Source organism: Natrix helvetica (assembly GCF_964273705.1).
Source record: "Natrix helvetica genome assembly, chromosome: 1".
In the NCBI taxonomy this organism is placed as follows: Eukaryota; Metazoa; Chordata; class Lepidosauria; order Squamata; family Natricidae; genus Natrix; species Natrix helvetica.
This window is the reverse complement of record NC_138548.1, coordinates 8,262,138-8,289,377: the sequence shown is the minus strand read 5'-3', so window position 1 is coordinate 8,289,377 and position 27,240 is coordinate 8,262,138. Positions and strand designations below refer to the sequence as shown.

General features: G+C 42.8%; 1 protein-coding gene across 1 annotated transcript in view; it reads left to right on the top strand.

Moving 5' to 3' along the window:
* Positions 1 to 27,240, top strand: part of PTPRS (protein tyrosine phosphatase receptor type S) — a 242,388-nt gene that overhangs the window by 166,693 nt on the left and 48,455 nt on the right. Inside the window, exons 14-23 of the mRNA XM_081960707.1 lie at positions 1,681 to 1,798; positions 8,677 to 9,267; positions 10,006 to 10,103; positions 11,216 to 11,478; positions 12,285 to 12,378; positions 13,654 to 13,869; positions 17,625 to 17,782; positions 18,485 to 18,496; positions 19,059 to 19,171; positions 24,317 to 24,364. Of these exons, the coding sequence (XP_081816833.1) occupies positions 1,681 to 1,798; positions 8,677 to 9,267; positions 10,006 to 10,103; positions 11,216 to 11,478; positions 12,285 to 12,378; positions 13,654 to 13,869; positions 17,625 to 17,782; positions 18,485 to 18,496; positions 19,059 to 19,171; positions 24,317 to 24,364 (1,711 nt within the window). The remainder of the gene's footprint in view (positions 1 to 1,680; positions 1,799 to 8,676; positions 9,268 to 10,005; positions 10,104 to 11,215; positions 11,479 to 12,284; positions 12,379 to 13,653; positions 13,870 to 17,624; positions 17,783 to 18,484; positions 18,497 to 19,058; positions 19,172 to 24,316; positions 24,365 to 27,240) is intronic.

Sequence of the window (27,240 nt, the reverse complement as noted above, 5' to 3'; positions counted from 1 at the left end):
GCGAACCTATGCCACACATGCCACAGGTGGCAGGCAGAGCCATTTGTTAGGGCACGCGAGGCGTTGCCCTGTCAGCTGACTTCAGCCTTCTTTTTCATGCTCCGGAGGCTACAGGGAAGCACTTCCCCCACTTTTGGCACGTGATGGGGAAAATGTTAGCCATCACTGGACTAGGGGGTGACATGATCAATGATCAATGTCATCAATGATTTGGATGAGGGAATAAATGGGGAACTCATCAAATTTGCAGATGACACCAAGATGGCAGGAATAGCCAACACTCCAGAAGATAGGCTTAAGATACAGAAGGATCTTGACAAACTTGAACATTGGGCACTATCTAATAAAATGAAATTCAATGGTGAAAAGAGGAAGGTTCTACATTTAGGCAACAAAAACCGAAATGCACAGGTACAGTATAGGTGGTACCTTGCTCAACAGTAGTAACTGAAAGGGATCTTGGAGTCCTAGTGGACAACCATTTAAATAGGAGCCAGCCGTGTGCAGCAGCTGCCAAAAAAGCCAACACAGTTCTAGGCTGCATCAACAGAGGGATAGAATCAAGATCACGTGAAGTCTTAATACCACTTTATAATGTCTTGGTAAGGCCACACTTGGAATACTGTATTCAGTTTTGGTCACCACGATGTAGAAAAGATGTGGAGACTCTAGAAAGAGTGCAGAGAAGAGCAACAAAGATGATGAGGGGACTGGAGGCTCAAACATATGAAGAACGGTTGCAGGAACTGGGTATGTTTAGTTTAAGAGAAAGGAGGACTAGGGGAGACATGATAGAAGTCTTCCAATATCTCAGGGGCTGCCATAAAGAAGAGGGAGTCAAACTATTCTCCAAGGCACCTGAGGGTAGAACAAGAAGCAATGGGTGGAAACTAATGAAGGAGAGAAGCAACTTGGAACTGAGGAGAAATTTCCTGACAGAACAATTAATCAGCTTGCCTCCAGAAGTTGTGAATGCCCCAACACTGGAAGTCTTTAAGAAGATGTTGGATAGCCATTTGTCTGAAACAATATAGGATTTCCTGCCTAGGCAGTGGGTTGGACTAGAAGACCTCCAAGGTCCCTTCCAACTCTGCTATTGTATTGTATTGCTTCAGGGAAAAGAAGGGTCCTGAAAGTTAGAACAATCATTCACTGGAACAACTTGCCACCAGAAGTTGTGAGTGTTCCTCAAGAAGAGACTGGAGAGCCATTTGTCTGGAATGGTACAGGGTCTCCTGCTTCAGCAGGGGGTTGGACTAGAAGGCCTCACAGGCCCCTTCCAACTTTGTTGTTCTACAGTCCGTTTGGTTGAGAACAGTGATTTTTTTTTCTTTGGGGTTCTGCCCTTTTGAGGAACCCACAAAAATCCCGTTGACAAGACCATTTTCTGTGATGACGAGGAAGAACGGAGACCTCCCTATTCAAAGCTTCCGGTTTAAAATGCGGGATTGATTTCATTGCCAGGTGTGGGTTTGGTATGGAGAATGTGTGGTTTCCTTCCCACCCATCCCTGTTTCCTTGTGATGTGATGTGATGTGTCGAGGATTGCTTTGTGCTGTGTCCTGCATGCTGGACCCCGGTATATTTTCCCAAGGAAGGAAAAGAAAAAAAAGAAAGAGAGGGAAGGAAAGGGAAGGAAGGAAGACTTTTTTGTTTTAATTCTTTGCTTTAATTCCTCAGGAAATGGTCATCTCTGGACTTCAGCCAGAGACCAACTACTCGGTCACAGTGGCTGCCTACACCATGAAAGGGGACGGAGCCCGGAGCAAGCCGAATCAGGTCATGACCAAGGGAGCAGGTGAGCGTCCCAGAAGGGTGGGCCTTGTTAACCACCCCTACAGGATCCTTGTCTAAAGATTAGTCCTTGACTTACGACCGGTCACTTTTCAAAGTTGCAACAGAATACCTGCAAGCTACTTATGACCCAGTCAGGGCTCTCCGCAATCACATGACTGAACTTCGGGTGCTCAACAGCACAATCCCCTTCCCCCCCAATGGCCATTGGCGGCCTCTCGCGCTGACATGACTACATTTTACAACAGTTTTGTCAAAACCCGTCCCTTACGTCCGTGGCATTCGCACTTAATGATTGCCGCCTTCGCCTAAAAAAAAATGTTGTAAATTCGGGTTGGTTGCGTGACTAACATGTATTATGACCATCATGACTTAACGACTGTAATAGGTAGGCTCTGTTGCGGTCATATGTCGAGGACTACCTGTATAGTGAGAAGATTGAAAATCTTTGAAAATTAGAATTTGGCAGTTGGTGGGAGAGATCAAATACAGTTTTCAGATGTTTCTCTTGGTCTTCAGGGATAGCTTAGGATTGATATGAGGGGTTCTTGGTGCTTTCTGAGCTTGGCTGTTTTCTTGCAGACGTTTCATGACCAAACTAGGTAACCTCATCAGTTCTAGAAGGGAGTGGGGGAGGAGGAGGAGGACTGTGGGGTCCTTGGTGCTCTCTGAGCTTGGCTGTTTTTTTGCAGATGTTTGATGACCCAAACTAGATAACATTATGATTTTGTCACTGACACCCTGCCGCAGATGATTTTACGTGGGTGGGTACAGCCAGTCTTAGCTGTCTGGAGAATTCCACAGAAATATATATTTAATCTTCACGTTATCAATCTACTCTGCCAAGCTTCTATTTCATTACTTAAGGCAGACTATAAATTCTATACTAAACTACTTAACAAATGTCATGTTTAGCAACGGAAATTTGGAGCTCAGTTGGGGTCGTAAATTGAGGACCACCTGTATAGTGAAAAGATTGAAAATCTTTGAAAATTAGAATTTGGCAGTTGGTGGGAGAGATCAAATACAGTTTTCAGATGTTTCTCTTGGTCTTCAGGGATAGCTCTGATACCCCCCAAAATATTCCTTCTCTTTTCGTTCTTCTTTTTTTTTTTTTTTTTTTTGACAAATGCACAGCTGAGATAACTAAATTGCAAAGTGTTTTGGGTGTGTACTCTGATTTTATGTGTGTATGTGTCTTTAAATATATTATACAGGTGGTCCTCAATTTACGACCCCAACTGAGCTCCAAATTTCCGTTGCTAAACATGACATTTGTTAAGTGAGTTTTACCCCATCTTATGACTTGTCTTGCCACCGTTGTTAAGGGAATCATTGCATTTCTTAAGTTAGTTGCCCGATTGTTATGTGACTCTGGCTTCCTCATTGACTTAGCTTGTCAGAAGGTCGCAAAAGGGGATTACGTGATCCTGGGAAATGGCAACCATCATAAATACAAGTCAGTTGCCAAGCATCTGAATTTTGATCATGTGACCATGGGGATGCTACGACGGTCGTATGTGTGAAAAATGGTCTTAAGTCACTTTTTTCAGTGCTGCTATAACTTCAGTCACTAAATGAACTGTTGTAAGTTGAGGCAACCTGTATGCACAGCCTCCACATTAATATTCCTATATCAGGTATATTACATTTTCTCTACATGTTGACATACTCTATTAGTTTTTATTTGTCCTTTTATTTTTATGGTTTGTTTCCAGAAACCGTCCTTTCACTGTATCTAGAAATGGTATGAAATGGGGAATTGAATTATTTTTACAAAACGATATTACATTTAATAACTATCCATCTAAGCTCACTATGTTATTGTCTTTGGCATACATCTGGATTGATGCAGAGGTAGCCGCTTGCCTGTAATTAATTTAAGACGGTGAGCAAGTAGTTTAGTATAGAATTTATAGTCTGCCTTAAGTAATGAAATAGAAGCTTGGCAGAATAGATTGATAACGTGAAGATTAAATATATATTTCTGTGGAATTCTCCAGACAGCTAAGACTGGCTGTACCCACCCACGTAAAATCATCTGCGGCAGGGTGTCAGTGACAAAATCATAATGTTATCTAGTTTGGGTCATCAAACATCTGCAAAAAAACAGCCAAGCTCAGAGAGCACCAAGGACCCCACAGTCCTCCTCCTCCTCCTCCCCCACTCCCTTCTAGAACTGATGAGGTTACCTAGTTTGGTCATGAAACGTCTGCAAGAAAACAGCCAAGCTCAGAAAGCACCAAGAACCCCTCATATCAATCCTAAGCTACAAAAATTCTCCTTTATTGATTGCATACTCCACTTGCACAAAAATGGGGCTGGAGCTTTGATCATCTGCTTCTATTCCCTTTTTTGACATCAGTTCCCATAAATCCCACTTATTTCCATCTTCTCCCCCCGCCCCCTCCAAAGCAGGTGATATTCCAGCTGAAATAGTCAACAGAAACCTTTGATGTGGCCAATATTCATGGACGTTACTTTTCATAACATTAACTTTATCAATATTAAGCCATTTGTGGAAGTAGTTTAAAAAAAAAAAAACATTTCACGAGGCATCAATAGAAGCAGCACAGAGCAACAGCCTTTTCAGGCAGATCAGCAATTAGCTAAATGCTCGATGCCTTTCTTCTTCAAAATGATAATTTTTAATTATAGTTCCCAATGTTTCAGGTAAGGCGTTTTTCTCCCCCTGAAATCTTTGTGGTGGGTCACTGATCACTGGGCTTCTTTTCCACTGCTAAAACATGTTTGAAGAAGATAATTAATTCATGTACTGGCTGTTTTCCCCATCGGCACTCAGTGCAATTTATTAGATAAAAGCAATCCAGGCAAGGGTGAGATTCAAAAAATTTAGCAACCATTTCTCTGCCCGGTTGCTTGGTGGCCGTGGCCTACTCAGCCTCCTGTACCGCGAAAGGGGGGCATTTTCATCCTCCCAAGGCTCCGGAGGCTTACCTTGAGCCTCCAGGAGGGCAAAACGGACCCCCCCCAGGGGTCCAGAGGCCGGAAACGGGCCCGTTTCCAGACTACCGAAACTTCTGGGAGGCCCGTTTTTTTGTCCTCCTGGAGCCTCCAGGCACTTATCTGGCATCCAAACTGGACCGCGTGGAGACTCCTGGGAGGGGTGGGCATGGCCAGCCAGTCCTTGTAACTACCAGTTTGGCGAACCAGATGTAAAATTAGCATCCTGTTCGACCGAACCGGTCCAAACCGGCTGAATCCCAACGCTGAATACAGGTAGCTCTTGATTTAAGACTGAGCACAGTTGGAAGATGAAATCCATTCTCTGGAAGGATGCTTTCTTTTCACAGATACTGAAGCTCTGGAGTTTCCTCTCTCAAACTGGGGGTGCTTGCCACAGTAGTTCTCAATCCTGACAACTTTAAAATATGTGGACTTCAATTCCCAGAATTCCCCAGCCAGCTGGTGAATTCTGGGAGTGGAAGTCCAAGAATTCTAATCCTGCCTTCGGCATGAAAGCAAACTGGGTGACTTTGGGCCAATCCCCCCCTCCCCCCACTCTCTCTCAGCCCAGCCCACCTCACAGGGCTGTTGTGGGAAAAGCAGGAGGAGGAATTATGTCCAGGTAGTCCTCAACTTACGACCATGATTGAGCCCCAAATTGATGTTGCTAAGCAAGACAGCCGTTAAGTGAATTTTGCCCCATTGTACGACCTTTCTTGGCACGGTTGTTAAGTGAATCTGGTTCCCCCATTGAGTTTGTTCATCAGGAGGTCGCAAAAGGGGATCGTGTGACCGTCATAAATATGTACCAGTTGCCAAGCATCTGAAGTTTGATTACGTGACCATGAAGATGGGCGTTAAGTGTGAAAAATGGTCATAAGTCCCTTTTTTTCGGTTCTGTTGCAACTTCAAATGGTCACTAAATGAACTGTTGCAAGTGAAGGACTACCTATATGTTCGTCGCCTTGAGTTACTTATAAACAGTAATAAAAGTGGGCTAGAAATCTAATAAATAAATAACTGCACCATAACATCGCCAAGGTTTGGGATTACCAATGTGAAAGGACCACCTGTCCCAACAGGTGATAAGCACCTGTAGTCCTGCTTCCCCCTCCCTCTCTTGGCCCTTCCCCCATCGTCAAGGCAACCCAGCTACCAATCAAACGGAGGCAGCCAAACCGCAGCAGCCAATCAAAGGATTGATTGGCAGGAGGCATTGGGCAGGAGGCAAGATGAGGGGGAAGACAAGATGGCTGCCTGAGGACTCAGCCACCACAGCCATTTTGAAGAGGAAGCTAAATAAAGAGAGCCAAACACGAGGAGTCAAATAAAGAGGCAGATTGAAAGATAGACTGCCCCGATGAGGAGAGGCCACAGAAAGGAATCAGCAGCTGAAAAAACTGGGGAGAAAGAGGCATTTTATCCCTTCCCTCAGAGTGGCATGAGGGAAAAACTCTCCTAGCTATTTCTCTTAGAGACTGTAAAAATAAGGACTGGGGGAGGGGGGGGGAGAGAGAGAAGGATAAAGAATCCTAGTCAGGAACAAATAAACTGAAAAGATGGGGAAATAGAGCAAATTTTAGATGTGAACAGAATAAAAAACAGAAACTTAAAAACACTTATTGAATTACAGGTAGTCCCCGACTTACAACGGCACAGAAAAACGTGACTTATGAACATTTTTCACAGTTCCCCATGGTCAGGTGATCAAAATTCAGCATCCCCATGGTCAGGTGAACAAAATTCAGCATCCCCATGGTCAGGTGATCAAAATTCAGCATCCCCATGGTCAGATGATCAAAATTCAGCATCCCCATGGTCAGGTGATCAAAATTCGGACCCTTGGCAATTGGCTCACATTTATGACGGCTGCCGTGTCCCAGGGTCATGTGACCACCTTTTGCACCTTCTGACAAGCAAAGTCAATGGGGGAGGCTGGATTTGCTTAATGACCCTATGATTCACTTAACAACTGTGGTGATTCAATTAACAACTCTGGCAAAGAAAGCTCGTAAAATGGGGCAAATCGCACTTAACAACTGTCTTGATTAGCAACAGAAATTTTGGGCCCCAATTGTGGTAATAAATTGAGGACTATCTGTAAAAGTCCGATGGAGCTCTGTGGGAAAAATGGTATCGCTTCAGAGACAATGACTATAGAGATAGAGAAAGATTAATACTACGGACAGAGAGAAATCAGCCATAAAGCAACATATTAGCAATACAATATAGAAAGAGATGAAAGTATAGTGAAATTAGGTTAAAGAAAATATTGTAGATAAAGAGCTTAAAGGAAATAGTTAAAATGGATTGATTTTGTACTGTCAAGTTGGTGTCAGCTCTTGGATTGGCCACATAGATAGATTTTCTCCTACTTAACCATTGCTTCTATAATAAAATAACAGAGTTGGAAGGGGCCTTAGAGGTCTTCTAGTCCAATCCCCTGCTCAAGCAGGAACCCATTCTGGACAAATACTGTAGCTATCCAGTCTCTTCTTAAAAATCTCCAGTGATAGAGCACTCACCATTTCTGGAAGCCAGTTGTTTCACTGATTAATTGTTCTAACTGTCAGGGAATTTCTCCTTAGTTCTAGCTTGCTTCTCTCCTTGATTAGTTTCCATCCATTGCTTCTTGTCCTGCCTTCAGGTGCTTTGGAGAATATGTCGATCCTCCTTATTTCTGTGACAATCTTTCAAAGATTGGAACACAGTTCTCGTGTCACCCCTGGTCCTTCTCTTCATTATACTGGACAAACCCAAATCCTGCAACCGTTCTTTGTATGTTTTAGCCTCTAACCCCCTAATCATCTTTGTTGCTTTTCTCTGCACTCTTTCCAGAATTGCAATGTCTTTTTTATATCGTGGTGACCAAAAATGGATGAGTCCATCCACTTCGTTGCTGGTCGTTGTCTTCTCTTTCCATCTATCTTTCCCAGCATCAGAACTAGATCTTTAAGTTGTTTGATTGGTTATGTGCCATCAAATAAGAATTGACTTTGAGCGACCATGTGGATTTTCTCCCGGATCTGTCCCCAACCTGGCCTCTCAGGTCTTCCAACAAAGCACCCGTCACTGATGTAAACTCTGTTCATCTCCCTTGATGCTGGTCCTCTTCCCCCCCCCCCCCCCAATCTTTCCCGGTATTACAGCGTTCTCCAGAGAGCCACGTATCCAAAGTAGGCTGGAGTTAAAATAGAAACATGTTTTATTATTAAAATTATTCATTTCTACACTAGTCTTCAACTTGATTTTGTCTAATTGTGCATTTCTTTTATTCATTTGTGTAAAATAAAAGACTTTCCCTAGTCACTGGGGCGGGGGGGGGGGGGGATTTTAAAAAATAAAACCAATCAATAGTCCAAATTTCCAGTCCTTTGTATCTATTGAGTCTAGGTCACAATCTAAGCGGGTTACTCAGCCTTGAAATCAGGAGGCTATTAAGTACAAAGCAATTAATCTCATTTGTTTTAGTTAAAAGTTCAAAAGTTGAAATCCAAAAAGGGAAAAAAGGAAAGGAAAGGAAAGGAAGAAAGAGAGAGAGAGAGAGAAAGAAGGAAGGAAGGAAGGAAGGAAGGAAGGAAGGAAGGAAGGAAGGAAGGAAGGAAGGAAGGAAGACAAAGAATCAGAAGGTATCTTGGAAGCATCTTTTCCTAATCACATATTTTATTTGAAGGCAGAAGCTTTCTATCTTTTTTGAATAAATTCTGTGCGCCAGAAAAGGTGCTCCCAGATGCCTCCTGATTTTGGGCCCACATTGACTAACACAACTCTCCTAAAACCTAATATTGTATATCCTTGCAGCAGACAAAAATGTAGTTTGCAATATATTGCAGTATAATCTGTGATTATTATTATTTTTTTACCGTACTAGTAGTCTGCTTCCCATCGCAAACTGATTTTCTCTTTGTTTTCTAGTCCCAGGGAAACCGATCTTGTCCGTGTATCCCACCCATGAAAACTCTCTCCTGGTCAAATGGGAACCCCCTGTGGAAGCCGAAAGCCAAGTGCTGAGTTACCGCCTCCAGTTCGGCCGCAAAGACGTCGACCCGCTGGCCACTCTGGAGTTTGCCACCCAGGAGGACAAATATACCGCCACCCATGTCCACAAAGGTGCCACGTACGTCTTCAAGCTGGCCGTGAAGAGCCGGGCTGGCTTTGGGGAGGAAGCGTTGGAAGAAATTACCATCCCAGAAGATGTGCCGAAGGGTTACCCTCAGATTCTCGAGGCGAGCAACATCACCTCCAGATCAGTCCAGGTCAAGTGGATGCCCCCCGTCTTAGCCGAGAGGAACGGTGTCATCGTCAAGTACACCGTAGCCTACCGAGAGACTACCTCTTCGGGAAACCCCCAGGAGAAAGATCTCCCACCCTCTCCAGAAAACTCATACATCCTGAACGGTCTCAAGCCCAACACCGCTTACGATGTTAAAATCCGAGCACATACCAGTAAAGGTCCCGGGCCGTACAGCCCGACTGTTCAATATCGGACGGTCCTTCTGGATCAAGGTAGGACTTGCCAGTTTCTGCCCCAAGGGTCTCTCTCTGAATCCTGGGAGGCAGAGAAGCCAAAACCTAAACCAAAAACAGCCGTAGTCCTAAACTCCTCGCCGGCTTGAAGATGGCGTGTGAGTACCGTTAAAAAAAAAAAACTATGCAGGCTTTTAAAAACAATTAATCATAACAAGGCAGGTGGTTTCCCTTTGCCTTCGGCAGGTAAGTCTTTTTTTCCTTTTTCTGCTAAAGTCCAGTCCAGGCAGCCTCTTGATTGACAGCTGGGCGGAGCAGTTGCCATCACAGGTGGGCGGAGTTTTTTCTTCAGCTTTTGCCCCCCTCCCTCTCTTTGATCTCTTTTTCTTTCTTTTCTTTACTATTATTACTATTATTATTATTTTGCAAGCTGGTGAAAGGAGAAAAATACACCTATGCAAACCAAATTTTAAAACAACAAAGTTGCACGATTCCATGCACAGTTTCTGTCCTCAGCAGCCAAACAGGAGAATTTGTAGTTGGTTTTCATTGCACTAGGATGCTGTAAGGACCCTAGGATCATAAGAATTTTTTTTTTTTTGGTAACGTAACAGATAAGAGTTTTCACGAGGCACAAATGGCCAGAGGTAACTTTGGGGGACTGGAGTAGCACATAGTGTGTAAAAAACGTGTCTCCGTTGATGAAATTCCAAATTCTGCCATTTTCACTCCAAGTCGCCTGCTCTGCCCTTCGCTGATTATTTTTCTTCCCCACAGTTTTTCCCAAAAACTTCAGAGTGAAAATGATCACCAAGACGTCGGTCCTTCTGGGCTGGGAGTTTCCTGAAAATTACAATTCCCCTATTTCATACAAGGTAAATGTTTTATATCAGTGTCTGCTAGAAATCCTTGAAAAGGTGGATCCTGCATCTTTTGTGCAACAGAGGCAATTTGATCGGTTGATCACTACCCAACTTGCCTGTTGTACAAAAAGGATCCGCTTTTGTGTCATTTGTGCTGGGATGTCGTGACATGCAACCTACTTTTGTCATCACCCTTGTTTTGAAATGTTATTCGATCAAATCTATTCATTTAGGACAAATTTTTGATTGAATAATTTTGATCAAATAAATTTTTGGATACGCAGTATTTTGCTCAAAAATCTATCACCACAGAAAAACTGTGCCCTCTTCCCAAGCAACCTAGAACATTTTTAAACAAATTATCCCTTCAGAAATTACTTCTTTCTTCCTGCTTAATTGAAATCTGTTTAGCTAAATTAGGGAATTTGCTGCTATGCAGCACTGTAATGACAAAAAGATTTGGACAGCTGGAAAAAATCCACAGAGGCTGACATTCTCAATGGCTACTAGGCATAATAGGCATAAATGATTTGTAGGATTTTCCAAATTTGTCAATGAAAATAATGAAACACTGCTGTGGAACATAAATAGAACAATGCAGTGTGTCCAGATCCTATTTGTGGGGTCTGGTTGTCCAGTCTCTTCTTAAAGACCTCCAGTGTTGGAGCACCCACAACTTCTGGAGGCAGGTTCTTCTGGAGGAGAAATTTCCTGATAGTTAGAACAATTAATCACTGGAACAGCTTACCTCCAGAAGTTGAGAATGTGCCAACACATTCTAGATGTGTTAAGAAGATGTTGGATAACCATTTGTCTGAAGTGGTATAGGGTTTCCTGCCTAGGGAGGGGGTTAGACTAGAAGACCTCCAAGGTTCCTTCCAACTCTGTTATTCTATTCTATTCAAGTTGTTCCACTGATTAATTGTTCTCATTCTTGGAAAATTTCTCCTTAGTTCTGGGTGGATCTCTCCTTGATTAGTTTTCATCCATTGCTTCTTCTCCTGCCTACCAGGACTACCTATAAGATGAAGGTTAATGTTGGTCCGGTATAGCAGGATTCTTTTGGGTTTCTTACATGGTCCCAATTATGTTTCTTACATGCCCTCTTCCTCCATTTCTCCCAGATCCGGCATGAGAACACCGGCCAAGAGATTGAGGTGGGTGGGAGTGCCACCAAGAAGCTCATCACTAACTTGAAGCCACAAACATCTTACCGATTTTCCCTCGTGGGCCAGAGAAGTGAGAAAGGAGATCTTCAGCAGAAAGTGGTGGTGTCCACCGCAGCCAATATGCTGAGCAGAAAACCAGAGGTGTCTTACCGACACGAAATTGATGGCAACGTGATAGTGACTCTGCCAGATGTCAGGACTTCAGACCCCCCAGTTCAGTATGTATACATTGGGGGGACCCTGTTGAATCTGGCTACATAGTTTATATTTCTCCCTTTCATCATTTGCATTTGACCTTTCCACATGAAGCGGGTCAATGTTCAGGAAGCTATCAAAGCATATGATCCATGAACCATTTAGTTATAAAACACAGAAAGAATCATTTAGAGCTAGACCCAGGCATTTGCACTGTCTGCACCTAAACATCTTTACCACCTGGGCCAGTTTTGTTGGGGTCTAGGACAATTTGCTGTAGCCAACTCACCACAGCCACCTTGCCATGGCCAACTTGCCACAAGACAACTCGCCCTGGGACAAGAGTTACACTAATATTGAAAAAATAGTGGAATAGAATCATAGAAGAAAGGCTGCAAAAGGAGGGACCAAATGAAATCTGAATGACAAAAATAACATAATGTTTTAATTATCTGAAATAATTGAATTTTGAATTGTTCCATGGTGAGTTGGCCCTGGTGACTTGGCTGTGGTGAGTTGGCTGTGGCAAGCTGCCCCATTTTGATTTTGCTGCCTGAACAACTTAAAACGTGTTATTTGTTGAAATAAAATGCCAGAGGAAACCTTTCTAGGATTAACTAGAAATCTTGTGAGAATTTTGTAAGCTAGATCCCAAAGTCACTGAGCTTGGAGGCAATTATTTTTCACCATTGGTGAGACAGGCCAATACATACTTCCTGCTTTGAGTCTTAACTCTATTAATCATATTTCCCATTTAGATTAGCTCTTCTCCTTCATTGCCTCTTTCTTTTAATCTATTCCCTGCCCTGTTTCTTCTTTTGATTATCAGAGCATATTACATTGTGGTGCTACCCTTGAAGAAAACTAAAAGTGGCCAATTCCAAAATCCATACAATAGTCCGGAAGAAATGGATTTAGAAGAGGTAAGTGGGGATTTGCCATGAAAAAATCCTAAGAGATTTCATCTTGTTTCATTTTTTGAACTTGTAATTTCCTTAGTACATCTTGAGAATGCTGTAGATGTTATACATGCCGTATTTTTGAAGTATAAGACGCACCTTTTTCCCCTCAAAACAGAGGCTGAAAATCTGGGTGCGTCTTATACACTGAATTCAGCATTTTTGGCCTCCCAAAACCCCACCCCCTTCACCCAAATGGCCATGCATAGCCTTTAGGTGGCTTTCAGAGACCTCCTGGAGGCTGGGGAGGGCAAAAACAAGTGAAAAATGGGCTGTTTTTTGCTCACCCCCCCCCCAGCCCTCAGGAGTACTTTATAAGCCCCTAAAGGCTAAGCATGTCCTTTTTTTGACAAAAACTGGGCCCGTTTTTGCAAAAAAACAGCCTGCTTTTTTCTCATTTTTGGCCCCCCCACGGCCCCCAGGAGCACTCTACAAGCCTCCTAAAGGCTATGCGTGCCCTTTTTTTGACAAAAAAGGGCCCATTTTTACGAAAACAGGCCATTTTTGGGAGGTCTGCAGAGTGCAAAAACTTTTTTTTTAATTTGCGTCTTCAAAATCTTGGTGTGTCTTATACTCCAAAAAATACAGTATATCTTCTCTGGGGGGCGGGGGAAGCATTTGACAATAAAGTCTACAGAGAGCCTTGTAATTAACAAACTAATCCATGGTGAGCTAGGTGGCATAACTGCTATTGGAACTGTAATGGGTTCAAAAGTTCGGGGTCTCCAACTTTGGCAACTTTAAGACTTTAGCTTGGCTGGCTAAGGAATTCTGGGAGCTGAAGTCTACAAGCCTTAACATTGCCAAGGTTGGGGGACCTCTGATCTGCGTTTGCAAATGTAAGATGACAGAGGTGGCCATCTAAAATTAAACAAATCACTTGCAGTTATTATGAATCATGCCGCCATTAAGTGAATCCAGGTTTCCTCATTGACTTTGCATGTCAGAAGACAGCTGGGAAGGTCGCAAATGATGATTACAAAGCTCCCGAGACGCTGTAACCATTATAAATGCATGCTGGTTGCCAAGCGTCCAAATTTTGATCTGGTGACCTTGGAGAGGTCTGCGGTGGTTGTAAGAGCAAGGTTTGATTGTATGTCGTTCCCCCCCCCCCCCTCAGTGCTTCTAAGTTTGAATGGTTGCTAAATGAATGGTCGTAATTCAAGGACTGCTTTTATTTATATGTATCAATCTTTATTCATCTCAGCTTACCTAGATAGCCTCTTTCTCCTTTTCCAGCTAATTCAGCAGATCTCAAGGTTGCAACGGAGAAGCCTCCGCCATTCCCGTCAGCTGGATCCCCACAAAGCGTACATCGCAGCCCGTGTCCACGTCCTGCCCTCTATTTTCACCCTCGGGGATATGAAACGCTACGACAACTTCGAAAATAAAGCCCTGGAGGCCGGACAGAAATATGTCATTTTCATTTTGGCCGTTTTGCAGACCAATGAACCCGTGAGTTCCCTCTGCGTCTCCCCACTCATTCTTAGGACCCCTTTAAGAGCCTGAGTGGGTTAACGTCAACCTCCTTTCAATGGGGATCAAAAACAAACAAGCTTCTTGTTGCGATGGGTCCTCTTCTGTGTTTTTATCGCTTTTGTCTGAATGATATTAATTTACCGTGCTACAAATAAAAACAGCCAAAAAATATTTTGAGGGGCAGCGGAAGCGATAAGATGGTATAGTTTCTTAGAATGAATATCTTACAAAGCATTCAAAGTCAAGATCCATAAAGCCCAAATGTAGAAAAGTAATAAGCAGCATAAAGTAAAAAAATAAAAATGACATACATTGAAATTTCTCCAACACTGCAATAATAGAGCAAGAGCATAAAAGGCTAAATTAAATTTGAACAAGGCTGTCCTACCTACTGAGATCACACCACTCATTCGGGCAGGTCAATTAAAAATGTAGAAGCTGTATTTACTCAGCAGGCTAAATTTATTTAACATTAACCTTATGGTTTGGGGTTTTTTTTCCCTTTATGCTTAGCATTTTGCACAGGCCTAGCTGTTTTTTCTAATTATGTGCATATTCAGAAATGGGTTAGTTTAATAACCAACAAGGGTTATGGCCCCAGGAACTGCTTGCTGTACATGGAATGTTATGCCCAGAACCTCTTTTTTTTTTTTTTTTTTGAAAAAAAGTTTTATTGGTTTTTTTAAAACATTTATAGGGAAAAGGGTAAATGGAATGGTTACAGATTTTGGCAGTAGCAAGTGTGACAGGGGCCCCCTCCCTCCAGTCTCATAGGTTACATCCATATATCAAGCATTAATCCATAGTCATAAAAGATCAGCATATTAATTCTAGAAGAAAAAAATTTTTCAGTCAGCTTATATTGTTATAATATATAATCTAGATATAATTTCATTATTACTTTCGGTTTGTTTATAACATTGTGGCTTTCTTATTCATTTTTGTGATCTGAGCTTTCTTGGTATTGCCCCTTCTCCCCCTGCTGGCAGAGCTCCGGCCCCTCCCGTGTCCTGTGTGACCATTGTGGTATCTTCTGTTTTTTCTAGGTTCGCTTTGTTTTTTTCCATAAAGGCCTGTGCCTCTATGGGTGTGTTAATTCTGATTCTTTTCTCCTCCCAGAATATCAGCATACCTTCAGGCATCAACCATCTAAACCACACCCCCTTCTGGTATAATTTATTCGCCAATTGCGAATAATTTTTCCTTATCTCCCTAATTTTTTTGGGAATCTGTTTTAGAATGGTTATCTCCCTATCATGGTATGTGAGTGTTTGCCCCCTTTGCACACCCAGAATTTCATCTCTTGTGCTTTTCCTAAGGAATCTAATATGAACCTCCCTGGGCACATTGTGTGTTCTGGCATATACTGAGTTCACTCTATAAGCCAGATCTATCTCCCATTCCATCTGTTGTTTATCTTTGTGTATGTATTCAGCTAAAATATTGGTCATTATGTCCCTTATATTTTCCCCATCTGTTTCTATTACATTTTGAAATCTAAGATAGAAGGACATTCTCTCAAAATCTGTTTTCATTTGTTGGGTATCAAGTTCTTTGTTTCCCCTCTGCAAGGCCTCAACCCCCCCTCTCGCCTCCGCCACCCCACCCTCCACAACGTCCAGTCTCTGTGAGTTCTTATAGATTTGCACTTGATTTTCTTTGATTTCATCCTTCATTTCCCTTAACTGTTTCTTAATTTCCTCTTGGCCCTGTAAAATTTGTTGGAGCATTTGTTGAAAGTCTATCTCTGTAGTCTTGGGTTGCATCAATTCTGTTATCTTTGACTGTGTAGCTGGGCTAGATGTTGCAGATGTTGGAGCAGAAGTAGCAAAACCAGGTTTTCCAGGAGGTGGTCTTTTTGGAGACATGGTTTGGGAAGCAAGGGAATCAATCACTGTAGAGACTGGGCAGCTGGAGAAGGAGAGCAGGCAGACGAGTCCAGGAGACAGAGAATCCAGACAGATGGGAATTTCTTTAGTAACTCTAGCAATAGGTGAAAGTTTTTTTTCTCCAAAGGGTTCAAAGAATCACAATCCACAAGAGATTCCTCTGGGTGGCTCGGAGACAAAGACCGGAAGCCTGAATTTTGAAGGTGGAGTCAAATTTCACAGTTCACAAAGACAACGGAAGTGTGCCATCTTGCCCTGCCAGTTTTGGGCTCAGAGGCATAGCAAACTTTTAAAAGTTCAGAAAATTCTCAGTTCACCCATAAGTTCTGAATCTAAGTCCAAGGAAAGTCACTTTTATAGGGGTGAGGCATCATTAATTGGCTCTCCCCCTCCCTCCTTCCCCTGGGGGCGAGAGCAAAATCTTTTCAAGCCGCTTGTCCAAGGGGGGGGGGAAATCCCCCTCCCTCTAGCCGCACCTCCAGCAAAAGTCCGAAAGAAACTTTGTTTAAAAAAAAGCTGAAAAGTCCATTAATTCAAAAGAGAGGGAATGGAGAAGGGAAGCCTCTCACCACACCGCCGCTGCTTCATTCAGAAGTGTATTCTCCGATCGGCATGGGGCGAGACGCGCGCACACGGGCGCCCTCCGATACTGCTCCCCGGTGCCTAGAACGAAGCGGAGAAGCCCCCGCCAGCCGCCGCCGACGCCAGGACCCTCCGCAAGCCGTTCCCTCGGCAGGACGCCTCTCCGGGGCGTCCGCCCAGAACCTCTTGAAAAAGTCCTGATTTAGAGGATTTCCTTTGGAAAACTCATAAATTGCACTGGGAGAATTGATTCGGGAGAATTGTGGAACCTTTCCTTCCCCAATCAGTGAATTTTGCACATCTCAAGTGACTAATTTAAATCAGTTACAGGTAGTCCTCAACGTATGACTGCAATCAAGCCCAAAATTCATGTTGCTAAATGAAACATTTGTTAAGTGAGTTTGCCCCATTTTACGACCTTTCTTGCCACAATTGTTAAGTGAATCGCTGTAGTTGTTAAATTGTCAAACTTTTGTTATGTGAATCTGGGTCCCCCCCTTGACTCTTGCTTGACAGAAGGTCGCAAAAGGGAATCAGGTGACCCCAGGACACTGAAACCGTTGTAAATATGAGTCAATTGCCAGGCGTCTGAATTTCGATCACGTGACCATGGGGATGCTACAATGGTAATAAGAGTGAAAACTGGTCCTAAGTCACTTTTTTCAGTACCATTGTAACTTTGAACGGTCACTAAATGAAACAGTGTAAGTTGAGGACTACCTGCATTCTATACCTCAGCCACAATGACAGATTACAGTTTTTGACGTTTGGGTTTTCACTCACGTTTGCTGATCTGAGTCAGAACTGTCAGTTTCACATCTTTGCTTTCTACCTCTTATCTACCTTTCCCCAATGAGAAGACGAAGGGAAATAGCAATAGCATTTATATACCACTTCTCAGTGCTTTCCAGCCCTCTCTAAGTGGTTTACAGAGTCAGCCTATTGCCCCACAACAATTTTGGGTCCTCATTTTACCCACCTCAGAAGGATGGAAGGGTCAACCTTGAGCCTGGTGAGATTCGATCTGCCAAATTGCAGGCAGCCAGCTATTAGCAGAAGTAGCCTGAAGTACTGCACTCTAACCACTGCGCCACCACGGCTCCTCCTTTACAGCAGGGATGTGGAGCTACGGTCCTTTTATGACTTTTGGACTTCAACTCCCAGAATTCCTGAGTCATCTATGCTCAGGAATTCATTCATAAAGGGGCCGTAGTTCCCCACCTCTCTTTACACGCTTGTTGTCTTTGATTTCTGTTTCAGATGTACGCTGCCAGTCCCTTCTCTGATCCCATCCAAATGGACAGCTCTGATCCCCAGCCCAAGATTGAAGGAGAGGAGGGGCTGATCTGGGTGATTGGACCGGTTTTAGCTGTAGTCTTTATTATCTGCATTGTTATTGCAATCCTCCTGTACAAGAAGTAAGTGGGAGTGTCCATTTCTTTGGTTTGTGAGGATCCTCTTCCATGGGCTAGGCTATTCCTTTTTTTCTCTTTAAAGCAGATTTATTTTCCTTGAAGGACTGTGTCTCCTGGGGCAAATTAATCTAACCCCGAGACCAGTTTGGTTAAGTGATTAAGGTACTGGCCAATCACCAGGAGACAGGGAGTTCTAGTTCAGCCTTAGCCATGAAAGCCAGTTTGAGCCAATCACCAGGAAAAGTTGAGTTCTACTCGTGCCTTAGACATCATGGGTGACTTTGGCCAGGTCCCTCTCTCAGTCCAGCCCACCTCACAGGGTTGTTGTTGCGGGGAATAGGAGGAGGAAGGCATATTAGGTATGTCTGCCACCTTTATATATATATATATATATAATATATATTATTTCATATATAAAATTCAGACTTTTCCAACCTGGTGTGCTCCAAAATGATAGCTAAGAGGGGGAGGGGAAGCAGAAGAGAGCTCTAACCCCAAACATCTGGAAGACATCTCATGGAGGACAACTGATGTTGACCAGAAATATACCTAGAAGGCTGAACTTCCAAAAGCGATCATCAGCTTTGAACTGGGAAGGTTCCTGAACAATCAGTAGGTTTAAGGATAACCAAGAATCTCCCAGCTACTGTCTTATATTGTGTCTTTTTGTTTTCCCCCACTCCCTTTTTGTGCGTCCCTGGACAGCAAGCCAGACAGGTAAGAATTTTGTTTGTTTGTTTAAATGCTTAATGTCTCTTTTGATGCAATTGAAAATCAGGAATACCTCTGAAAACTGGAGAAAACAAAGTGGAAGAGACAGGTCCTTTTAGCTTACTGGCCTATCACCGGCAATACAACTACAAATTAATTTTCATTCTGAAATAAACAGAAGATAATTAAAGATAAAGATAATTGCCAGGAGGAGGCTGAGGTAGCTGATAGCACTCCTTCTCATCTGTACTACAGAGCTTAACCTTGTGACTTCCACATTTACGTGGGTCACCCGTTTTACATCTCTATTACAGTATTAAAGCAAGGACTATCTGTACTGAAAAGACTTAATTTTCCGGTGCTCAGCTCAGTTTTTAGTTTAATATATCATTCCCCCTGCTACCAGACGCCCAATGGTTATTCATTCAAAAACATCACACATATTTGTCTAAAGTCAAGCATCATTTGCCCGATTAAAACACTGCAGGTTCCAGCTGTGTGCTGGACTTGATCCCCTTCTCTTGACCCACCTACTTCTTTCCTGCCTCCTCCTGTTTTCTCCCTCCAGCAAACGCAAAGACTCCGAGCCCCGAATCAAGTGCTTACTGAATAACGCTGAGATCACCCCTCATCACCCCAAAGACCCTGTGGAGATGAGGCGCATCAACTTCCAGACGCCAGGTAACCAGCTTCATGCCACCCTCCCTCTTTTGCTAGATGGCTGCATGCTTCTGATACCACTCCATGCCCTGGCGAAGTTCTGTTCGCAAAGACACACGCATGTGTAATTGTATATCCGGTGCGGTATCGGTGGTATAATTCTGTTTTGAGATGATGTGCACTTTACGTAAACCAACCAACAGGCAAAATCTTAGCCTGTTTTATACAGGACAGGCTTGAAAAAAAAATCTGAAATAGCTGGATGAGGCTTTTGGTGGGCAAATGGACCACCATAATTCATCATTATTCTCTTTATGCTGAATAAATTAGACCAGGTGGTGAAATCCGCACATTTTTTGTGACTTTGCTCAGCAGAATAGAAAGAATTTGCTTGGTAGAATAGAGAGAATTTAGCTTTGCTTAGCAAAGAAGGAGCTTAGGTGATTAACTAATACATTGATTTAAAACAATGCCCGTTTCAATTCATTTAAAACGGTGGCCCTCTTAAAAAGCGTTTAACTCATTTTTAATGCAAGTCGTCTTTTTTTAAAAAAAAAAAAAACCTGCAGCTGGAAAGGATTTTAGAAGAAGCTTTCTTACTTGCACATGGAAAAAGGGGAAATGCTTCTTATAATATTGTTTCACCACAGGTAGTCCTCGATTTATGAACACAATTGAATCCAAAAGTTCCACTGCTAAGCAAGGCAGCGGTGAAGTGAGTTTTGCTCCCATTCTACAACTTTTTTTTTGCTACAGTTGTAAAGGGAATCGCTGCAGTTGTTAAGTGAATCTTATGGTCATTAAGCGAATCCAGCGTCATCCCCCCCATGGACTTTGCTTGCCGGAAGCCAGCTGGGAAGGTCACAAATGGTGATCACGTGACCCCGGGATGCTGCAACTGTCCGACATATATGCTGTGGCTGAGTGCCCGAATTTTGACCATGGGGACGCTGCAACTGTGTGAAAAACAGTCAAAGGTCACTTTTTTCTGTGCTAGCGTAACTTTGAATGGTCACTAAATTAGTGGTTGTAAGTCGAGGACGATCTGTATACCATTTCACCAAACAGCTGTGGACACCATGGGAGAAGCAGCATTTCCACTTTTGCATTGATGGAAGAGGAACTGCTTCTTTGCACACCTGCATAAAATAAATGTGATGTCCAGGATATCTCCAGTCAAACAGCTGGCCGCAGGTAGCAGTGTGTGGACAGGTGTCTTGGAAGGAGATGGGCAGTGTAGTTCCAGGCACAAATAATTTAGGGCAGGGACTAGGGGGGAAAAAGAGGAAGATCCTAACATGCCAAGAGACAGCTGACTGGATTGGGTTGGTTGGATAGGCTCCCCTGGATTCTATTGAAGGTAGGAGGGCAGAGAATCCAGCTTTGCCATTTTGTCCGAAACTGCAAATAACCCAAGTGTTCTCGTCTCATTTTTGGAGCACAGTGGTTTTATTCTGGTTTCAAAACAAAACTGCCTCCTGTTTTGGGACCATGCCTTCCCTCTTTGCAAAGGAAGGGTTTCCTTCCTCCCTCCCTCGCTCTCTCCCTTTTTTCTATTCCATTCCATCTTCCCTCCTTTCCACTTTCTTTTGTCTATGTATCCTCCCTCCCTCCCTCTTTCCCTCCCTTTCTTCTGTTTCATTCCTTCTTCCCGCCCTCTTTCTTCTATCTATATTTCCTCCCTTCCTTCCTTTCCTCCTTCCTTCCTTCCTTCTTTCCTCACAAGTGGAAATTTAATCCAAGGCAATGCCAAAGGTTTATGGTTAGATGATAAAGCACAACATAGCATAACTACAGTCAGCAAAACAATAATCCCACTGCAGTCCAGGTATCACCAGACCTTTTCCCAGAGCCTGGCATTCTTTCCCAAACTGATTCTTTTGACTCCTGGCAGCCTGACACAGCAGCTCATCCAGCTTGTGCCCAACGAGGCTGCAAACAATTCCTTTGTTATGCTTTTCCACTCCCCAGCATGACGAAGGAAAGTCTGAGCTCCTTTGTCCTTCAAGACCGCAAATGCTGCAAGAGCATCTCTTTTGCAGCTGATCTATCCCTCTCCGAGGGGAAGTTATTCCACAGCCACTGGTTGCAAAACTGTGCCTTCCTGTGCCAGTATAAAATGGAGCTTCTGGGATTTCACACTTACTTTCTCTTCTTTCCCTTTTTTTCTCCCTTTTCTCCCCCTTCTATTTTTTAATGGACATTTCTAGACTAGAGAACTGAGATTTAGAGAAAAGGATGTTGGTCTGGGGCTATCTTGGAAGATGATTAATATTTGGTTTTGACTATCCATAGTGAGAGGTGAAATGCAGGAGCTGAGCTATAGATTTATTCATTTATATGGTTTTAGGCACTTTGGATCACAAACAAATATTCACAGGGTTTGACCAAAACTCCGATGCCAGGAGAGAGGTAAAGGTAACACTTTTCTCTGGCCGAACTTAATAACACGTAATAACTTAATAATAATTATCTCCAAACTATTGTATCTCCCTTTTTTTGCTTTATCTAGTTTAATCCTCTCTCTGGAGGTGGAGAGAAAATTTTTTCACTATGATTCAAGAAAATTGAAAACGTTTTGCCAATATATTCTTTTTAATATATATATATATACTTTTTTTTTGTTCTCTATATACAATTATAGGTATACATTCACATAGTTATTATTATTCTTTTACATTCATGGTTCTTATACATTCGTCATTCCATTTATAGAATTATAATATTCCATTTGGGTTGCTTTGTTTCCCATCCCTCGCCTGTTTTGACACCACCTTCTTCTCCCTTTCTTTTCTCCCTCCCTCCCTTCTCTACTTCCTTCCTTCCTCCTTTCCCTTCCTTCTTCCGTTACTTCTCCCCTCCTCCTCTCTTCCTCTTCCCCTTCCTACCCTCTCTCCTTCTCCCTTCCCTCTTCCTCTCCTCCTCTCTATCTTCCTTCCCTCCTCTTCCTCTCATCTTCTCTCCTCTCTTCCTTTCTCTCCCTCCCTCCCTTCTCTACTTTCTTCTTTCCTTGTTTCCTTTCTCTTCCTTCTTCCCTTACCTCTCCCCTACTTCTCTCTACCCCTTCCCCTTCCTACCCTCTCTCCTTCTCCCTTCCATCTTCCTCTCCTCACCTCTCTTTTCCTTCCTTCCTTTTCCTCTCATTTCCTCTCCTCCTCTCTTCCTTTCTTTTTTTATTGTTGCCGGTGTCTCTTTATTTATATATTATATAAATATATTCTTGATTAGTTGAGTCAGGGGGGAAATTACTTCTGTATTTTTCCCTGAGAGCCTACTGTATCTAGCTAGGTAAAAGGCAGGAACAGGTAGTCCTTGACTTACAACCACAATTGGCACCAACATTAGTTGTTAAGTGAGTCGCACCTGATTTTGCAACGTTTTTTTGCCACAGTTGTTAAATGAATCATTGTAGTTGTTAAGTGATCCTTTCTTCCCCCATTGACTTTACTTGTCAGAAGCTGACTGGGAAGGCTATAAATGGTGATGACATGACCCCAGTATGCTGCTGCAACCATTATAAATACATGCCAGTTGCCAAGTGTCAAAATTTTATCCCATAACCGCGGGGATGCTGCAGTGATCTTAATTGCAAGAACCAGTTGTAAGTCACTTTTTTCAATGCCGTTGTAACTCCAGACAGTTGAAAAATGAAGGGTTGTAAGTCAAGAACTACCTGTATGTTTCCCTTCTCTCTCTTTCTGTTTAGAAAAATAGCCCAGATTTGTGGGTTGTTGTAAAAAAGCCACCCAGCTGTGTAGCCCAGACTAAAGAAGAGTGATTTAAACTCTGAATTTTGCAGTCCAAATTTCAAGACTGGAGGAAAAAAAAAAGAAGTGCAGTGGATTGGAAGGAAGCCGGGTGTTTTCGGGACAGCAGTTTTGTATTGGTTGTTACACACAATGTCCAGATGTGCAGTCCCAAACACTACCTTTAAAGGTGTGTTAAGGATTTTTGTTTGTTTTTGATTTGGGTGAGAAGATTGAAGCAAGTCGGGGTATTAGCAAAAGGAATTCATAGATGTTAACTCCATCGATTTTATATTCTGAATTTCTTTAGCCACCTTGAACGCTAATGCAGAGAGAAAGTCAGGCTTTAGCAGTAAATAAAAATAAAGAAAGCAGCAAGAATTTTCATGACAAAGCAAAATGACTGCACAATAAAAAAATCTTTTGGGGTCTTAAGAGATAGGATAAATCTAGAAATTTTGGAATAATGGTGAGAAGACACGTCTTTATTTTATTTTATTTTAAATTACAAAAAATGGTAGCATCTTGCATGACTCTTAAAAACCGGTCCCAAGAATCATATGTTAAGGACTTTCACAGTACGATCCTATATGTATCTGTTGACATTTCATTGAATTAATTGGAGCATATTCTCTTCCAAATAAAAATGGTGTTGCAATTTAGTGCTACTTCTGGAGCACAATAGAATCCACCATTTTTATTTGTATGTTTCATTTACGTTTCTTCCAAGTGTTTTTGATGTTTTCAGTAAATATTTGCATAACCTTTCTATTGGCTTTGTCTTTCTTTTCAGTTATTCTATGAGAGTCTGGTTTTTTTTTTACATGCATATTTCTCACTTGCATACATATGTGGTAAACTGTGTATATATATACATATATTCCTGTCTGTGTTTGTGCATAATATTCAATATGAAAATAAGGATACTCCATCAGCTTCTCTGTCTCAGAATGTGGGCATGAAGCATACCTTTCTAAAGCAAATCTATCTTAAAAGTTAAAAAAAATTAACACCTCAGCACATTCTGACTGTTGTGGGGGAGAAAGGGGAGAAGGATGGGGAAAGTGCCTTCCAAGGTTGTTTGCTCAATGTCTCTCCGTTTTAATAACCAGATATAAATACAAACATCCTCATGTTTATTAAAAAAAGACCTGATACCATTGCGCTAGGAATGCATCAAGCACATAAAACATCAGCCTTAAAGAAAACAAGGAAAAAAAAACATTTCCCGCATGCCGTCCTATTCCCAGAAAAAAAGGAGAAGAAGAAAAAAGATCCTTTCATTTCCTCTTAAATTTTGTGTTGCCTTTTTTGTTACTGTTGTTGGTTTTGGTTTTTTTTTTCTTGGTTGAGTAGCATTTCTTTTATACAAGTGTATATATATTTTTTGTTTTTCTTTTTGTTTTACTGTTTTCTGCAGATTCTGGCCTCAGCAGTCCTCTCAGTGACCCTGAGCTTGACCTTGAAAGTTAGTTCCTGTGTGTTTTCGTTCCTCTCTGTTTCATTGGTTGTATATTCCTTTTCCATCCACCCCCTGAAAAATTTGGCTTATCTTCTGTTGCTGTTCCTGCCCTGGCATTTTTGTTTTTTCCCCCTCTCTCACTCTCTTTCTTCCTTCTTCGCGCCTCTCTGTCTTCTGCCATTCCCTGTCTGCGTCTTGCGCCATTTGTTTTGTCTAATTGTGCTTCCAGTTTTACAGTTTTCAAGCCAAAAGGCCTTTTGCAAAACAACCAGAGACAGATTTGTGTCTGAACCTTGGTGTGTGCTTATATATGTCTATTAAAATACTACTAAGTCTGATGATTAGAGGAACATTGATAGAATAATATTTCCTTTTTATAAAGTAGTTCAGGGCTGGGACCAGTGGTGGGAGTCAGCCAGTGGGCACCACTTCGGGAAAACCGGTTAACTTTCTGAGCAGTTTGGTGAACTGGTTGATGGGAGAAACCATTAGGGCAGAGAACCGGTTGTTAAATTATTTGAATCCCACCACTGGCTGGAACTACTAGGAAATTCAACCTTCATCTTTATCAGCATGTTGGACTTAGATTTTGGAAGCCACGCCTACTTGCTAGCCTTCCCTTCCCTACTTATTTCATACACATTGGTTATGTTTACACAGCGCTCTTTACCAAGACTGTTAAAGGTAGTAGTGGCATTCACACAGCACTGACCTGTCTAATGTTAATCTTGGTTAGGTTTGTTTTTTGGGGTGTGTGTGTGTGTGTGTGTATGGTTTAGCAAGTTGTGCAAAGCTAGCCTGTTTATGAAATGTTTTTTTATCAGGGCAACGTGGTCTACCCAAATATGGGACGGAGCATACTGCTTCCAGGAAGGGTATGGCTAGCTGACAAGAGCTAAATAGCTTGAAATAGATCTATGCTAATCTCCCTTTATTTCTTTGTCGGTAAATATAAAATTTAGCCTGTTTATGGTTCCACGTATTCTGCAAAGTTAGTTCAAACCTCAGTTAGAAGGATTAATGTATGATAATGCAAGCCCTTCATAGATACATTCACCTGGAAAAGAAAAGGAAAAGAATGACAGACTTAGTTTTACTTCTCTGAATTTGTATTGATCTGTAGAGATTTTCACTGCTGGAAAAAGTCAGAGTCATGGATGAAAAATATTAGATATAGTGCAAGGATAGGTGGATGGGTTCTGGAGAATTATAATGCCAGCATGTTGCAGGTGCCACGCAGTTGCAGTTCAGTCTTGGAGCATCCTTCATCAAAGTCTTGCATGGAGATAGGCAGCTCTAAACATTCGATAAATAAAAATAATAATCTCTCTCTGCCCTCCTAGAGTGTAAATTTCTATTCACAAAATTTTCACAATCACCATGTTGGCCAGTGAGGAATTCCGGGAGTTGGAGTCACCCCAATCTTCTGAACTTAGAATCAGGAGCAAAGTTCAGTCATCAAAGGGTTGCTACTTACCGTATTTATCGGCGTATAACACGCACAGGCGTATAACACGCACCTTCATTTTAAGAGGGAAATTTCAGGAAAAAAAATTAAATTTCAAATAAAGAACTTTGAAGCAAAATAAGGGTAGCTCAGAACTTTTTTTTATTAATATTATTACCACTTATAAGGTAAATAATGTAAAAGGACAGTAAAAGCAACTATGAACACTGCTGCTTTCACTGCTACTATCTTCCACCCTCCCTTCCTCCTTCCCTTCCTTCCTGCCTCCCTTCCAGTTCCCTCCTTCCTCTTTCCTCCTGCCTGCCTGCCGTCTTTCCCTCCTGCTTATCTATGCTTCCTTCCTTCCTTGCACCTCCCTCCCTTCTGCCTGCCTGCCTTCTTTCCTCTTTCCCTATCCTCTTATCCTTCCTTTCTCCCTCCCTCCTTCCCTGCCTCCCTTCCAGTTCCATCCTTCCCTCCTTCCTTTTTTTATTAACTTTTAGTCGGGAGTCCGGGGAGAGGAGAGACGGCTCATCCATTCTCTCCTCCTCTCACCCACACCCCCGCTGTCTAAAGCGCTTCCTTTCGCCCGCCCGAGCTCTTCCGCGGGCGAAAGAAAGCGTTTTAGTCGGGTGTCGGGGAGAGGAGAGACGGCTCATCCATTCTCTCCTCCTCTCGCCCACACCCCGCTGAGTAGCGCTCCGCGATCCTTTTCTGTGCGCCTGGCGTTTAGATAGATAGCCGGATGTTTTAAACGCCAGGCGCACAGAAAAGCAGCTGCTTTTGGGGCGAAGCGCTCCGCAATCCTTTTCTGTGCGCCTGGCGTTTAAAACATCCGGCTATCTATCTAAACGCCAGGCACACAGAAAAGGATCGCGGAGCGCTTCGCCCCAACAGCAGCTGCTTTTCTGTGCGCCTGGCGTTTAAAACATCCGGCTATCTATCTAAACGCCAGGCGCACAGAAAAGGATCGCGGAGCGCTTCGCCCCAACAGCAGCTGCTTTTCTGTGCGCCTGGCATTTAAAACATCCGGCTATCTATCTAAACGGCTGCTGTTGGGGCGAAGCGCTCCGCGATCCTTTTCTGTGTGCCTGGCGTTTAGATAGATAGCCGGATGTTTTAAACGCCAGGCGCACAGAAAAGCAGCTGCTTTTGGGGCGAAGCGCTCCGCGATCCTTTTCTGTGTGCCTGGCGTATATCGCCTGGCGTATATCGGCGTATAACACGCATACATCATTTGCCCCCTATTTTTCGGGGGGGAAAGTGCGTGTTATACGCCGATAAATACGGTAGATGTCTTTGGTGCTCTCTGAGCTTGGTGGTTTTCTTGCAGACTTTTCATTACAGTTTGTGGAGAGGAGGAGGATTGTAGACTCCTCGGTGCTCTCTGAGCTTGGTGGTTTTTTTGAAGATGTTTCATGACACAAACAAGGTA